At 47.2% G+C, this 14,827-nt stretch overlaps 1 protein-coding gene across 7 annotated transcripts in view; it reads left to right on the forward strand.

The window, feature by feature from the left end:
- Positions 1-3,734, forward strand: part of PCNT (pericentrin) — a 116,012-nt gene extending 112,278 nt beyond the window's left edge. For all 7 annotated transcript variants that reach the window (XM_030806331.1, XM_030806334.1, XM_030806335.1 and 4 more), the window contains 4 exons: positions 486-562; positions 1,789-1,927; positions 2,665-2,792; positions 3,253-3,734. In XM_030806331.1, the coding sequence (XP_030662191.1) occupies positions 486-562; positions 1,789-1,927; positions 2,665-2,792; positions 3,253-3,296 (388 nt within the window). In that variant the 3' untranslated portion in view covers positions 3,297-3,734. The remainder of the gene's footprint in view (positions 1-485; positions 563-1,788; positions 1,928-2,664; positions 2,793-3,252) is intronic.
- Positions 3,735-14,827: the final 11,093 nt, after the last annotated feature.

Consider the following 14,827-nt stretch of genomic DNA (forward strand, 5'->3'; position numbering starts at 1 on the left):
CATGCCCTCGTCACCTGCACTCTGCATGCTCACCATCTGACGGACTCCTGCGAGGGCTGGGGTCTCCGTGTTCTGAGCCTGTCCAGTGGCGTCTGTGACACGATGAAGATGGGAGGGTCCTGCACACCAGGCGGGAGCGGCGTGTGTTTCCTAGTCACTGGTGTAGCCAACTGACTGTGAACTGGAGTCGTCCTGAGCTGGGCCATGGCGGGTGTCTAGGGGGCCAGATGGTCCATGGTGGGGCCGCGGTGAGGCTTTGTCAGGTGGTCGGGCATGGGAAGGTCACCGCCACCGGCAGCCCTGCGAGCACTGTGGATGTGTGCACCCGGCGTGCCAGGCCCGAGTCAACAGACCTGCCGACCTCGGCGTCCTGGTCCCGTGGGCAGCGAGGCCCCCGTTCTGCTTGGTCACAGTGGGGTTTTCATTGCTCTTTCCCTTCCTGTCTTGCCGTACTTTTAAGTGTGTCTTGTCTCTTTTTTTTGTAGATTACGTTTTTTGGTTAAGAAATGGCAAGAAGTAGATCGGAAAGGAGCTCTGGCACAAGGCAAAGCCCCTCGCCCAGGTGGGACTCTAGCAGCCGGTGGCCGCTGGACTCACAAACCTTTCTTCCTACTCTGCTTTTCATTCACTTTGGGTCATTTTTCAGTGTTGATGGGGATGTAATAAAGCACGATAAAAAAATCCATGAATTCCATCAGGGCAGTCGTCCAGAGAGAAGGCGCGCCCAGTGCAGGGAGGTCAGAGCTCACGTTACCTATGAACACAGGTCACAGGGGCGTACGGCGATGGGAAACACTGAGATGCTCAGTATATTGATTCTTTAATAGTGTTTAGCAAAATGGTCTTTTTTTATTCCTCAAATCAACTGAAACTCACTTCACGTCTCTTTCCTTGTAGAGCATCGTGCTTATTTCTGGCTCACTCACATCTTTGTCTCAGGAGTTCTCTGCCGTGCCATTGCCCCCTACAGCAGAGCACAGCTGGCTGCACTAGTGCTGAAGGAGCCGGCCTCAAAGCAGGGCATTTCCAGGGGCTCTTGTCCCAGAGTGGCAGGCGTTGTGTGCAGAGAGCGCCCCTCCCACTCAGCACAGAGAACGCGGGGTGGGCTTGCGGCTCCGGGCGTGTGGGGCTTAGGCTGCCTGAGCCACTGCCGACCGGCACCGTGACTCGGCATTCCTGGAAGTGCCTTACCAAGTTGTTGTTTTTTGTTCTTGTTTTAAGAGACAGGGGCTTGCTCTTATCATCCAGGCTCGAGTGCAGTGGCACAGTCACAGCTCACTGCAACCTTGAACTCGTGGGCTCAAGCCATCCTGTGTCAGCCTCCCCAGTACCTGGGACTATAGGCGTGAGCACTGCGCCCGGCAGCTGTCAGTGTCAACTCCACATTTTAATAGTTGCTTCTTGAAATTAAAATGCTTTGATTCAGCCTTCAAGACATCAGGAAAGTTTGCCCCTGAGTCACACCTGGTGGTCTCCAGGGTTCCCACCCCTCCCTCCTGAGCCAGCTCCTCAGAGCTGATAGAGGCAGGACCCCCACCCAGGTCTTGAGACCCCCCTGCCCCGCACTCCCCCGGAGACGGGCTGCCCCTGCAGGTGCAGATAGTCAAAGCTCAGGTTTCTTCCAAAGCTTTAAAAAAGATACTGTACCTTGAGCACTTTAAAAATGTCTTAAAATTGCCATACAGACTCTTAAAAGCTTATACATTTAAACTTTTGATAGATGGGCCTTTACTAAAATGCATTCATTTCTTTTCCTAATCCCTTTGTTGTTAAATAATTCTGGGGAAGGGCCCCGAGCACGACGGCCGCAGTCTCCACCCAGAACCAGAGAGTCCCCCCCAACCCGGGATGTACCCTCCGGCCACACCAGAGACCCCGCCAGAGGCCACAGACTGGCAGCAGCAGCCTCCCCACACAGTGGGGGAAGGTCAGTGTGACGCCTTCAGGCCCTGTCTCCTGCTGGGGCTCTCCCTTCAGCCTACATAGGGCCTCAGAGAAATGCATTTTTAGTTCTGGCTTTGGCCCAGCCCAGGACAAGGCAGGAAACTCTCTAGCCTGAGTCCATGAGGGCCTAGAAGTCCCGCCCTGTTTTGGGGGAGGACCTGGTTTCTCTGGTGGCTCTGGTGCCCCAGAGCCCGGTGCCGCGATCTTCAGTGAAAGAGTAAATGGTGGCCGAGGGCCCCTTTTGTGAGGGATGTGCCTAGGTGAAGAAGGCATGTTCCCTGCCCTGAAGATACTTGGAAGCTCTGGGTGGAGGGAAAAGGGATACCCCAGTGCTCCCTGGGCCTGGTGGAAGGCTAGGAGGAAGGACAGCTGAGGTGAGGACTGAGCGGGGCGGGTATCACCCTGACAAAGAAACAGTTTGGGAAGATCAGGAAAGGCAGGTGAGACCTGGTGCAGAATCCAGGTTGGGTAATAGATACATCGTTGAAGATTTAGCAAACCAAGTAATATACTCAACTCTGGAACATTGCACAGAAGCTTTTAAAGCACTCTGTGACACTTCTTATAAGGAAGGATCTGAAGGAAACGGCCCCGGAGTCACCCATCCCCACGGGTCTGGTTGGCGGGGCTGGCACCTTCCTTCTGCACTCAGTCACCATGGCTCCATCTGTCAAACTCAACTTTTTTTTTTCTTCTCTTGGTGTGGTAATTTGTTTGAAGAGCCACTCCATCCCCAAATTCAAGATTAGAAAGATCCCTGACTGCTTCTCAAGATCAAGAACATTCCTTGACAGAATATATTCATCATTTAGAAGTGATCCAGCAAAGATTGGGAGGGGTACTACCAGGTAATGCAAGTCCTCGCCGAGTATTTGTTAAGCCGATTATCACTGTACCCTGGAAATGTAGGGTCCGTTGAAAGATGGCTGGTATTCAGCTTAGTAACCAAAGTTTCAGTCTGAACAATCAGTGTCACTAATAGTATTAGAATAGAGGTTATAAGTGAAGAATCTCACGGAAGTCGAAGCCAGTGTACTCAGTGATACGTGCTGGGGTCAGTTTGACTTAATCACCGTCTGGACTTCTTTGTCCTTTCTCTTACATTGATAGCGAACATAAAGATTATATTTCCACCAGGATACAATTTGTTCAGTGTTTCTTAAATATCATAATTTAAACCACTGTATAATTCATATTTTTACCAAAATTTACATGAATTCAGTGAGTGTTTCAAAATTGTGGAATTCTTTTCAAAAAATCTGTGAAGCCTTGTAACCAATTTGCTGCTTCATTTTTATTTATATGCAGATTCTACTTCAAAGAAATCCTGCCACCAGACGATTAAACAGTGAATAAAATGTCATGGCTCTTACCTGCGGCAATTCTATTTGAGGAAAAGATTTATTTTTCCCTTTTCCCAAGGAAGCTGGTGGGACAGCATGGGCACTACTCTTCACGTGCGGTGACACCAGCCCCCAGATGCCTTGAATTAAGTGTCCTCACCTTTATGCATGACTGCAAAGCCAGATGGAGCATTTTCTACGGAGCCTCCGTATGTTTTAGGCCCATGACCTTCGTGAGGTGACGGGCACTCACTCCCATGAGCCCTGGCTGTGTGCTGTTGTGTGCCTATCGACAGATCCATCCTTCCTGCCTCCAAGAAGGATACACAGAGAATGGCTTCCTGTTGTTTTATTTTCTTAACGTGTACAGATGGAAACTTCATTTAAAAATAAAAACAAAACAGCTCAAAAAGGAATAAAATTTAACCACTGTTTTGTTTGTGAATAGCCCTTGTGTTGTTTTTTTCCATTGTATCCATTTTATCAGTTTGCCTTTCTCACTGACTAAAAAGTTAAGCAGAGAGTTTATGTTAAACTCATAAGTCAAAAATTTTCAGTGGAACTCGGAGCATTCTTGAATAGCCACTTGACTGTTGTTTACTCTTACTTGGTTTCTTATTTTTTTAAAGATGCTGCCACTATGTATCCACCTCTCATGGCCATGCTTTTTGTTTTTGAGATGGGAGTCTCCCTCTGTCACCCAGGCTGGAGTGCAATGGTGCAATCTTGGCTCACTGCAACCTCCGCCTCCCGGCCTCAAGCAACTTTCCTGCCTCAGCCTCCTGAGTAGCTGGGATTACAGGCGCCCACCACCACGCCCAGCTAATTTTTGTATTTTTAGTAGAGACAGAGTTTCACCATGTTGGCCAGGCTGGTTTGAATTCTTGACCTCAAATGATCCATCCTCCTCGGCCTCCCAAAATGTTGGGATTACAGGTGTAAGCCACCATGCCCGGCTGGCTGTGCTTTTTTATGTTTCACTCATACTCGCTTAGACTAGACAGTAATACCTAGCCAAGGACCCTTTACCCAAAAATGTACTAGATGGGTATAATTTTTTTATTTTTAGAGACAAGGTCTCACTCTGTCACCCAGGCTGGAGTGCAGTGGTGCAATCACAACTCACTGCAGCCTTGACCTACCAGGCCCAAATGATCCTCCTGCTAAGCCTCCCGAGTAGTTGGGACTACAGGTGCGTACCACCACGCCTGGCACTAATTTTTGTATTTCTTTTAGAGACAAGGTTTCACTTTGTTTCCCAGCCTGGTTTCAAGCTCCTGGCTCAAGCAATCCTACTGTCTCTGCCCCCTGAGTAGCTGGGAGTACAGGCATGCGCTGCCACATTCAGCTAGTTTTTTTTTTTTTTTTTTTTTTTAAGTAGAGACGGAGTCTCACTCTGTTGCCCACACTGGTCTTGAACCCCTAGCTTCAAGTGATCCTCCTGCCTTGGCCTCCCAAAGTGCTGGGAATACAGGCTCAAGACACTGCGTCCAGCCCTTCTAGTTTATTGAAGGAGAAATAAAAGAAACCATGAGGAAAAAGACGAACATAGGCTATTCTACAGTTAACTGCCCTCGTTTCATCAGAGACAATGGGACGTGAATGTGAGGAGCCTGTTCTAGCTTAAAGAAGCCAAGAAGCTGTCAGCCGGGCGTGGTGGCTCACACCTGTAATCCCAGCGCTTTGGGAGGTCGAGGTGGCCAGATCACAAGGTCAGGAGTTTGAGAACAGCCTAACCAACATGGCAAAACCCAGTCTCTACTAAAAATACAAAAATTATCCAGGTGTGGTGACAGGCTCCTGTAATCCAGCTACTCGGGAGACTGAGGCAGGAGAATCACTTGAACCCAGGAGGCGGAGGTTGCACTGAGCCAAAAGTCCTCAGTACCAAAAGGTACCAGTGAAGACACTAGATTGCAGGTAAAGATGTTCCTGTTTTCATTGTGTATGAGCCACCCAGTTTCCCTCAAAAATTGGGATCAATAGCACCAGTTAGTGCAGTAACCCCACCCCTGGGTGTTGGCTCAGGCAGCAGTCTCAACTGCTAGTTCAAAGTTCAAAATACCACCATTGTCGTATCTGGTAGAAGCAGTCCTCCTTTGGAACAGTGGAGTTCAGAGTTACAAGATGAGAAGCAAAAATTCCTTCTGGGGTTACTTAGCATAACAGTAAGAGGGGCCATTCCTATCTGCAGCCCTTAGGTTTCCAAGCCAGCATATGCTAGCTGTGGGAGAAGTAGCACTAGGTATTGTTCAGTTAAAGCCTATACCACATCCTGTATTATAGCACTCCATATTGACGGGGCATTGTCTCCAATCTGGCATCATAATTGAGCCTTCGGGAGGCCTTTCCACCATCCACTAAGCAAGCTACTTCTGACTGATAGGAGTTTGGGGTAAGATGAGGGCATCGTACAACCACATGCTTAGAGCCACACTTGCTGTCAGAAGAGTTTTCTGGGTAGAAGCGATGATGAATTAGGAATTTTGGAAGTCTGCAAATGAGTGTTGGGCAGGAAAAGCAAATTAATATGCAGAATAGGAATGGATAGATGCAGGGGGACAGCAGAGCTGGAGAACTGCATGGGAGCCTGAGCTCCCTGTTCATGCTGCCTGCTGCCACCTCCCTGACCTGCTGGAGGCTTGTCTCCTTTTCCGACACCATTCTCTAACAGGAGCTACCTGTCCCACAGTTCCATTCTAACACTACCTAGAGTCAGAGTGGACACAGTTCCCACAAGTTAAGGACAAAGTCCTTCAATTTTTAATTATTTTTGTAGAGATGGGGGTCTCCCTGTTGCCCAGACTGGTCTCGAATTCCTGGGCTCAAGTGATCCTATCTTGGCCTCCCAAAGTGCTGGGATTACAGGTGTGAGCCACAGTATCCAGCCTAAAGTTCTTCAATTCTGATACTACTTGGAGTCAGCACAGACCCTAAAAGCTAAGGACTCAGTCTCCATGTCAGACATCAGCCACAAGTGGTGTTCCCAGGCTACCCCCAATTCTGCCCAGCCAATTTATAAGTTTGTGGGGTTTTCAGCCCCACCCCCGTAGGTTTAATAATTTACTAGAATGATGCAAAGTACTATTCTTGGGATTATCAGTTTATTATACAGGGTACAACAAAGGAACAGCCAAATGGAAGAGGTGAGCAGGACAGGTATGGGGCCCAGAGCTTCTGTGTCCACTGCAGGCGTGCTGCCCTCCCAGCACTATCGGGGGGACCCATCCCCAATATTTCAACGTAGGTTCTATTTTCCCTAAGTGTCGGCCAGTCTGAGAAATAAAGAGAAAGAGAACAAAGAGGAATTTTACAGCTGGGCCGCCAGGGGTGACATCACATAGTGGTAGGACCGTGATGCCCAGCTGAGCCGCAAAACCAGCAGGTTTTTATTAAGGACTTTAAAAGGGGAGGGGATGTACGAACAGGGAGTAGGTCACAAAGATCACATACTTCAAAGGGCAAAAGGGAGAACAAAGATCACATGCTTCTGAGGCCAATAAAGATCACAAGGCAAAGAGCAAAATCAAAAACTCCTGATAAGGGTCTATGTTCAGCTGTGCATGTATTGTCTTGATAAACATCTTAAACGACAGAAAACAAGGTTCAAGAGCAGAGAACCGTCTGACCTCAAATTTACCAGGGAGTGGTTTTTTCCCCACCCTAATAAGCCTGAGGGTACTGCAGGAGACCAGGGCGTATTTCAGTCTTTATCTCAACTGCGTAAGACAGACACTCCCACAGCAGCCATTTCTAGACCTCCCCCAAGGAATGCAATTCTTTTCCTAGGGTCTTAATATTCCATGTTAGGAAAAGAATTTAGCGATATCTCTCCTACTTGCACGTCCGTTTATAGGCTCTCCGCAAGAAGAAAAATATGGCTCTTTTTGCCCGACCCCGCAGGCAGTCAGACCTTATGGTTGTCTTCCCTCGTTCCATAAAAATCGCTGTTATTCTGTTCGTTTTCAAGGTGCACTGATTTCATACTGTTCAAACACACGTTTTTTTTTGTTTTTTGAGATGGAGTCTCGCTCTGTCGCCCAGGCTGGAGGGCAGTGGCGCCATCTCAACTCACTGCAAGCTCCGCCTCCCGGGTTCAGGCCATTCTCCTGCCTCAGCCTCCCAAGTAGCTGGGACTACAAGCACCTGCCACCACGCCCGGCTGATTTTTTGTATTTTTAGTAGAGACGGGGTTTCACTGTGTTAGCCAGGATGGTCTCAATCTCCTGATCTCATCAAATGCACGTTTTACAATCAATTTGTACAGTTAACGCAATCATCACAGTGGACCTGAGGTGACATACATCCTCAGTTTACCAAGATAACAGGATTAAGAGATTAGACAGGCATAAGACATTATAAGAGTATTATTAGGGAAGTGATAAATGTCCATAAAATCTTCGCAATTTATGTCCCTCTGCCACGGCTCCAGGCGGTCCCTCGGTTTGGGGTCCCTGACTTCCCACAACACAGCACAACCTAGAATCTCCCTAAGCCTCATTGGCTAAGAGTTTTTATCAAGGCCTCATTACACAGTCATGATGGATTGGATTATTGATCACGATTGAACTTAAACTCCAACCCCCTCCCCTCTCCAGAGGTTTGAGGGTGGGGCTGAAAATCCTAACCCTCCAATCATGTTGGGTCCTCTGTTGTCCAGCCCCCACCCTGAAGGGGCCCCACCACAATCACCTCAAAAGCCTGAATAGAAAACTTTTAATGACTGCACCTGGGATGGATGCCTGATATGGTTTGGATCTGTGTCTCTGCCCAATCTCATGTTGAATTCTAATCCCTAATGTTGGAGGTGGGACCTGGTGGGAGGTTATTGGATCATGGGGACAGTTTCTCATGAATGGTTTAACACCTGGGTGCTGTTCTCAGACAGTGAATGAGTTCTCGCGAGATCTGGCTGTTCAAGTGTGTGGCACCTCCATCCTCTCTCTGCCTCCTAATCCAGCCATGTGAAGTGCCTTGCTCCCCCGCTTTGTCTTCTGCCATGATTGGAGGCTTCCTGAGGCCTCCCCAAAGGAAAAGCCACTATGCTTACTGTACAGCCTGCAGAACCGTGAGACAAATATACTTTTCTTTATAAATTATCCAGTCTCAGGCATTTTTTTTTTTGAGATAGAGTCTTGCTCTGTCACCAGGCTTAAATGGCACAATCTTGGCTCACTGCAACCTCCACCTCCCGGGTTCAACCAATTATCCTGTCTCAGCCTCCTAAGTAGCTGAGACTACAGGTGCATGCCACCACGCCCGACTAATTTTTGTATTTTTAGTAGAGACAGAGTTTCACCATATTGGTCAGGCTGGTCTTGAACTCCTGACCTCAGGTGATCCACCAGCTTTGGCCTCCCAAAGTGCTGGGATTACAGGCCTGAGCCACCACACCTGGCCTCAGGCATTTCTTTATAGCAGTGTGAGAACAAATACAGTGCCTCACAGAGATGCTGATTCTCAAAACCCAACAATACCACCTCACTTGCAGACCCCCAAGACTCTGATCCCGATACAGCCCACAGAAGCATGAGGCATACCACAGGAGATAGCCTATACAACAAATCATTAAACTGGACATAAACAACAGCATTTCATTGAAACTGGAAACAGTATACACAAAACTATGCCTGAACAGATTCAGAAGGCATAAGTATGTGACCCAAGTGAGTGACCAAACGCATGATGCCGCCTTTTCTACTTCACACCCCCTCAGTCTACATCTGTGGTTTCACAGGATGCTCCCTAAGACCAGTTGACAGAAGATGAAAAAATACAGGTATGTTTTACCAATGGATCCATACAGTATGGCGGCATGAACCATAAACAGTTGCTACACTAGTGACTCACACCTGTAATCCCAGCACTTTGGGAGGCTAAGGCAGGCAGATCATGAGGTCAGGAGATTGAGACTATCCTGGCCACCATGGTGAAATCCTATCTCTACTAAAAGACAAAAAATTAGCCGGGCGTGGTGGTGGGCGCCTGTAGTCCTAGCTACTCAGGAGGCAGAGGCAGGGGAATCACTTGAACACGGGAGGCAGAGGTTGTAGCGAGCTGAGATCACGCCACTGCACTCCAGCCTGGAAGACAGAGTGAGACTCCATCTCAAAAAACAAACAAAAAGATAGTTGCTACACTACAACCTAGTTTAGGGTTGGATTTTTGAAGATTTTCAGCTGGCAAAACTTGGGAGGGTACAGCTGGTGGTCCATCTTATGTGGAAAGGAAGGTGTCTGAATTTACTGATCTGCAAGCATTCCTGTGCAGTTACGGACTGTCCAGCTGGTCAATAACAGAAAGATTGCAAAGAACGGTTTCAAGGAAGTCTTCAGTGCCGGGCTCAGTGGCTCACGCCTTTGGGAGGCTGTGCCTTTAGCATGTTGTCCCAGTGCTCTGCCAGGCAGGAGGGCCCATGGACACTACACTTCCTTGGCTATAAAGTGAATCTCGTTTGAAATGTTATGTGGTTATGTCAGTGAAACAAACACTCCTTAAGCCTTTCTGGCTGACACTTGTGAGTAGGAAAAGACAAGCCTCGTATCTGGAATATGAGACTATTCTTATGAAAAGTGAACCACCAGCCCTTCCAGGACGGGAGAGTTCCAATACAGTAAACTCTCCTTATAAAATAGGGACTATGTCTAAAGACCTCTGTAAACCTGGATGTTTGTGCTCCTTGATGAAGTGACCCACAATGGGAGTTTAACATTGGTCTCTTTTGCTGGCAGGTTAGATATTCAGGGGCAGCTAGATATTAACCAAAGCTGGGTAGATTGGCTTTGGTTAGAGAACCCATGCTGTTAGGCCCATGAACAGCCTCCAACTCCATCACCTTGGCTACCTTGTCCATGTGCCCATCATGCCAGTAGTACAGTAGCCAATCAAAGATAATTCTGTCATGGATGCTCTCTCGTGGGCATTAACATTGTATACAAAGAACATCGTACTTCGTGCCTATTCCAATTTATCTGACCACATAAATCTACCACACACCTCTTTATCTCCAACTTCCAATTGTTTTCCTTCCAGGCCCTTAACCAGTTACCCAGGCCCTCTAGCACTGCCCATGGCTCCATGTATATTCTCACCTCGGGCTACTTCTTCCACAAAAAAGTGGATGACCAGGAGCTCTGCCTGAAATTCTGCCTATCGAGAGGATATGCCCTTATCACCATTTTTCAAGGTCACCCCTGAGGAGGCTGTAATGTAGCTGCTATTTTCATTTTGAACTCGTACTGAGCCAACCCATTTATACACCATGCTCACAATTTTTACTCCTGTCAACTGGTTATAAGGGCCCCCTCACACGGTCACAGGTGTGAAATGACATTGTGGCTGATCCAACAGCTCTGGAAGTCATGTGCCATCTGTGCTCTGCAGCTCATTTGGTAACCTCTGTACATTCTCATGCTCAATCTTGAATATACTACTTCCATATTGAGGGACTGTTGCCGGTCCCAACTGATGTTATAACTTGGTAGTTTAACACATTAACAGGCAGTTCTGGCTGCATGGTCATCTGGTGGCTTATGGTCAGGTGTTCCATCTCTATCAGAGACAAGCAGAACACCAGAAGATAGATCTACACACCCCCCCCCCCCCAAATGCATACAATTCTCTGCTCCAGGTGGCATGACAGAATCTCTACATTACATCATTCTGCACCATTAATAACACCAAAAACATACCTGTTAGACTATATGGCCCAGGCAATAGCATTACTTCATCACAACCCAGATCTACTGTACAGACTTTTCCAGTTCTGGGCTCTTTCCAAAACTGGCAATCTCCCAACTCCACTAGTATCTGGACCAGAGCAATATTCACAGGTGTGGGATATGCTGCCTCCAGAACCTGAGGCAAGAACTAGCTCAAGAACCAACAAGTGTCTTGCTTTCTTAATGGCAGGAGGTGCAAGAAGCAATAATTCATTCGCTTTTGGAAGGGATGCCCTAGAGCACCCCTGACCACTGGAGCCCTAAAAATGTTAGGATGTAGCAGGCTCCTAGATTCCTTTAGGGTTTACATGCCACTCTCTGGAGCAGCTGTCTCCAGGACCTTCTGCATTTCTCATCTGGCTGATCAACATGTCACTGATGTAAAGGAACAATGTAATATTCTACAGGATGTCTAGGTGGTCCAGATCTCTTTGGATTATGACAGAGAGCAAGAGAAGTAATATAACCTTCAGGCAAAACTGTATTTTAATTCCATGCAAATGCAAAATGTTTTTGATCCCTGACAGGTAAAGAACAAATCCACCTAGTCAACAACTACCTACCATATCTGGCAGAGAGGCTATTAGGGATACTTTTTTTTTTGAGATAGAGTCTCACACTGTCACCTGGGCTGGAGTGCAATGGCATGATCTTGGCTCACTGCAACCTCCACCTCCCAGGTTCATGGGATTCTCCTGCCTCAGCCTCCTGAGTAGCTGGGATTACAGGCACACACCACCACACCCGGCTAATTTTTTGTATTTTTAGTAGAGACAGGGTTTCACTATGTTGGCCAGACTGAACTCCTGACCTTGTGTCCCGCCCACCTTGTCCTCCCAAAGTGCTGGGATTACAGGCATGAGCCACTGCGCCTGGCCAGGGATACTCCCTAGATGAGTTTGCAACAGAGTACCCAAAACAACTACTGGTTGACAGCAAATAGAGTAGGCTGTCATTCTCCAGGATCCTTGTGACTTCTGCAGGGGTCATGCTGGTAAATTAAACAAAAATGTTGGTAACCACCACTTTACATCACTTGGATCCTTAAAAGTGGCACTTATCTCTGCCATTCCCACTCTGGGACAATTGTTTTATAATCTTGGTAGGGGATGGGACAGTTTCAGGTTTCTGTTTGGCTTTTTCCATTTTGTTATCTAACTCTATAGGTCAGGGACCTGGAATGACATTAACTGCCAAGTATGTCAATGCCAATTATTCACTCGAAGGCTAAGAAAATATCACTAGATCAGTCCACTAGGTCTATGGGTCCACTGTAAGCTGGACCTTTAGGAGAACTCCATCAATTACCTGGCCACCACATGCAGCCACTCTAACAGAAGGGGATAATACTCTAGGCATCTGGACCCTGTGTCCACAAGTCTTCCAAATGTTCGGCTAATCGCTTTTCTCCAGGATGTAGTTATCAAAAGAAATTGCTGTCAGACCCTTTGGAAAAGTACCTGGGGATTCATTTCTGTGTGTACTTGTACTGTTATAGGTCCTTCTTCTTGGTGTTTGGCCACCTCTCAAGTAATGTTTCCATTTCTGAAAACTGGCTCAGTTCCAGAAACTGGGCATGGAATCCTGATTTTTTAAAACTGGGACAAGCATCTTTATTTATTTTTTTCAATTGAGACAGTCTTGCTGCGTTGCCCAGGCTGGAGTGCAGTGGTGCAACCACAGCTCACTGTAACCTTGAACTCCTGAGCTCAAGTGATCCTCCCACCTCAGCTTCCCAAAATGCTGAGATTACAGGCACAGGCCACCGTGCCTGGATGGATTTTTTTTTTTTTGCCAGCTGAGTAGTACCCTTCCTAGCTGCCTATCTATTTTGCCTCCAGGGACGCCATGTTTATTAACCAGTTCTATAACCATACAGGTGAGGCCCCCTTGGCTGCCACTCAGACCCTGCTGGTACTATAATTGCAATCCTCTGACTTCTGTCAGCTGTGTTGCCTTTGGCTTCTTGGGTTTTTTTCTTTGGTCCCCATTATGTCCCAGAATGGCCTCTTTTGTCTTAGGATCCCATCATCCCCAGTGCTATCACCCAGCCAAGTTCTGGAACAGCCTTTCTATTGTCATTCTTGCCTACAGAGATGAGCCATCACTGAATATTTTAGTGACATCAGTGCCCCTTTCATCATCCTATGTCTAATGATCTTTATAAATGATGTGTTATTTACACCTTCATGTGGAATATGATCATCTCGAATGTCTTCTAGATGCACGGAGCATATAAATTTCAGCATGCCCACACTCCTGAACCTTTTACTCCCTTCCACCTATGCTATGCTATGACTGTCTGCCATAGCAATTTTGCCATTTCAGTTTTGCTTACCATGGCCCATGGCTTTTTCCAAGGGTGGTATTTTAAAAATATACTGGCAAATTTTTTGATATTCTTCCCTTTAGAAGATGAAGCCTAATTCTTCTCCCTTTGAATATGGGTGATTTAGTGACTCATTTCTTCCAAAGAGGAAGTAGCCGAAGTGATGGTATGCAACTTCTGAGGCTGGTTCACAAAAAGGATACAGCTTTCTTTTGTCCTTTGTCTTTAGATTGCCCTTGGAATCCAGCCATCATATTGTGAGGAAGCCTCGGCCACAGGGACTGGCCATGTAGGGGTGTGCTGGCTGACATCCCCAATCTGGGCTGCAGCCAATCTCCAGTATCAGCTGTCAGACATTCGAGCAGATGAACCTTCACTCATTCCAACCTCTAGCCTCCGAACTGCTCCAGCTGAGGCCTCAGACACTGTGGAATAGAGATAACCAATCCCCACTATGTCTGACCCACAGTAACCTAGAGATAATAAATGATTCTTGTTTTAAGCCACTAAGTGTGGAGTAATTTGTTAGGTAGCAGTAGCTATACCACCATTCTAGGAGCCATCCTTGCAGGAAGTCTGCAGCCAGTCTTTGCCAAGGTGCTAAATCGCGTATTTCAATAAACACATCTATGCAAGTTTACATTCCAGCTCCCTTCATCAAGCACCCTCATAATCCAGCCCCAAACTTTCCCAGCTCCTGTCAGTACATGTTGGCTGGGTGGTACAGCTTGTTATGGGCTAAAGTGTGTCCCCCTCAAAAGATGCTGAAGCCCTAATCCCTGGTAAATATGAACGTGACATTATTTGGAAATGGGTCTTTGTAGACAAGTTAAGATGCGCTCATTAGAATGGGCCCTAATCAGTATGACTGGTGTCCTTCTAAAAAGAAGCCCATGTCTAATGACCTTTGTCAATGATGTGTTATTTATGCCTTCGTCTGGAGAGACACACACAACAAGATCACCATGTGAATATAAAGGCAGGACTGGGACAATGCCTCTATAAGCCAAGGAACCAACGACTGCCAGCAAACCACCAGAATCTGGGAGAGAGGCATGAGACAGATTCTCCCTCCCAGCCCCAGAAGGAATCAACCCTGTGAACACTTTGATCTCAGACTTCTAGCCTCCAGAACTCGGAGACAATAAATGTCTGCCCAGTTTGTTACTGAAGCCCCAGCAAACTAATAACACAGTTCTTTTGAGGGGGAGGGAGCTATATTCTCTTTTCTCATTGTTTCCAGCTGAATAATGCAAAAGAAACAACCATAATTATACATCTACTGTGCAGTAAGTGGGGGGAGGGAGGAGGAGAAGTGCCAGGTTAGTAGGAGAGGTGAGCCACCCCGACAGGCTTCAGGGTTCAAGGCAGGCCAGGTGTGATGGCTCACTGGAGCCTAGGAGTTTGAGACAAGCCGGGGCAACATAGCAAGACCTTGCCTCTACAAATAATAAAAAATGTTATGTGGGCACGGTGACATATGCCTGTAG

Source organism: Nomascus leucogenys, chromosome 25 (genome assembly GCF_006542625.1).
Source record: "Nomascus leucogenys isolate Asia chromosome 25, Asia_NLE_v1, whole genome shotgun sequence".
Classification (NCBI taxonomy): domain Eukaryota; kingdom Metazoa; phylum Chordata; class Mammalia; order Primates; family Hylobatidae; genus Nomascus; species Nomascus leucogenys.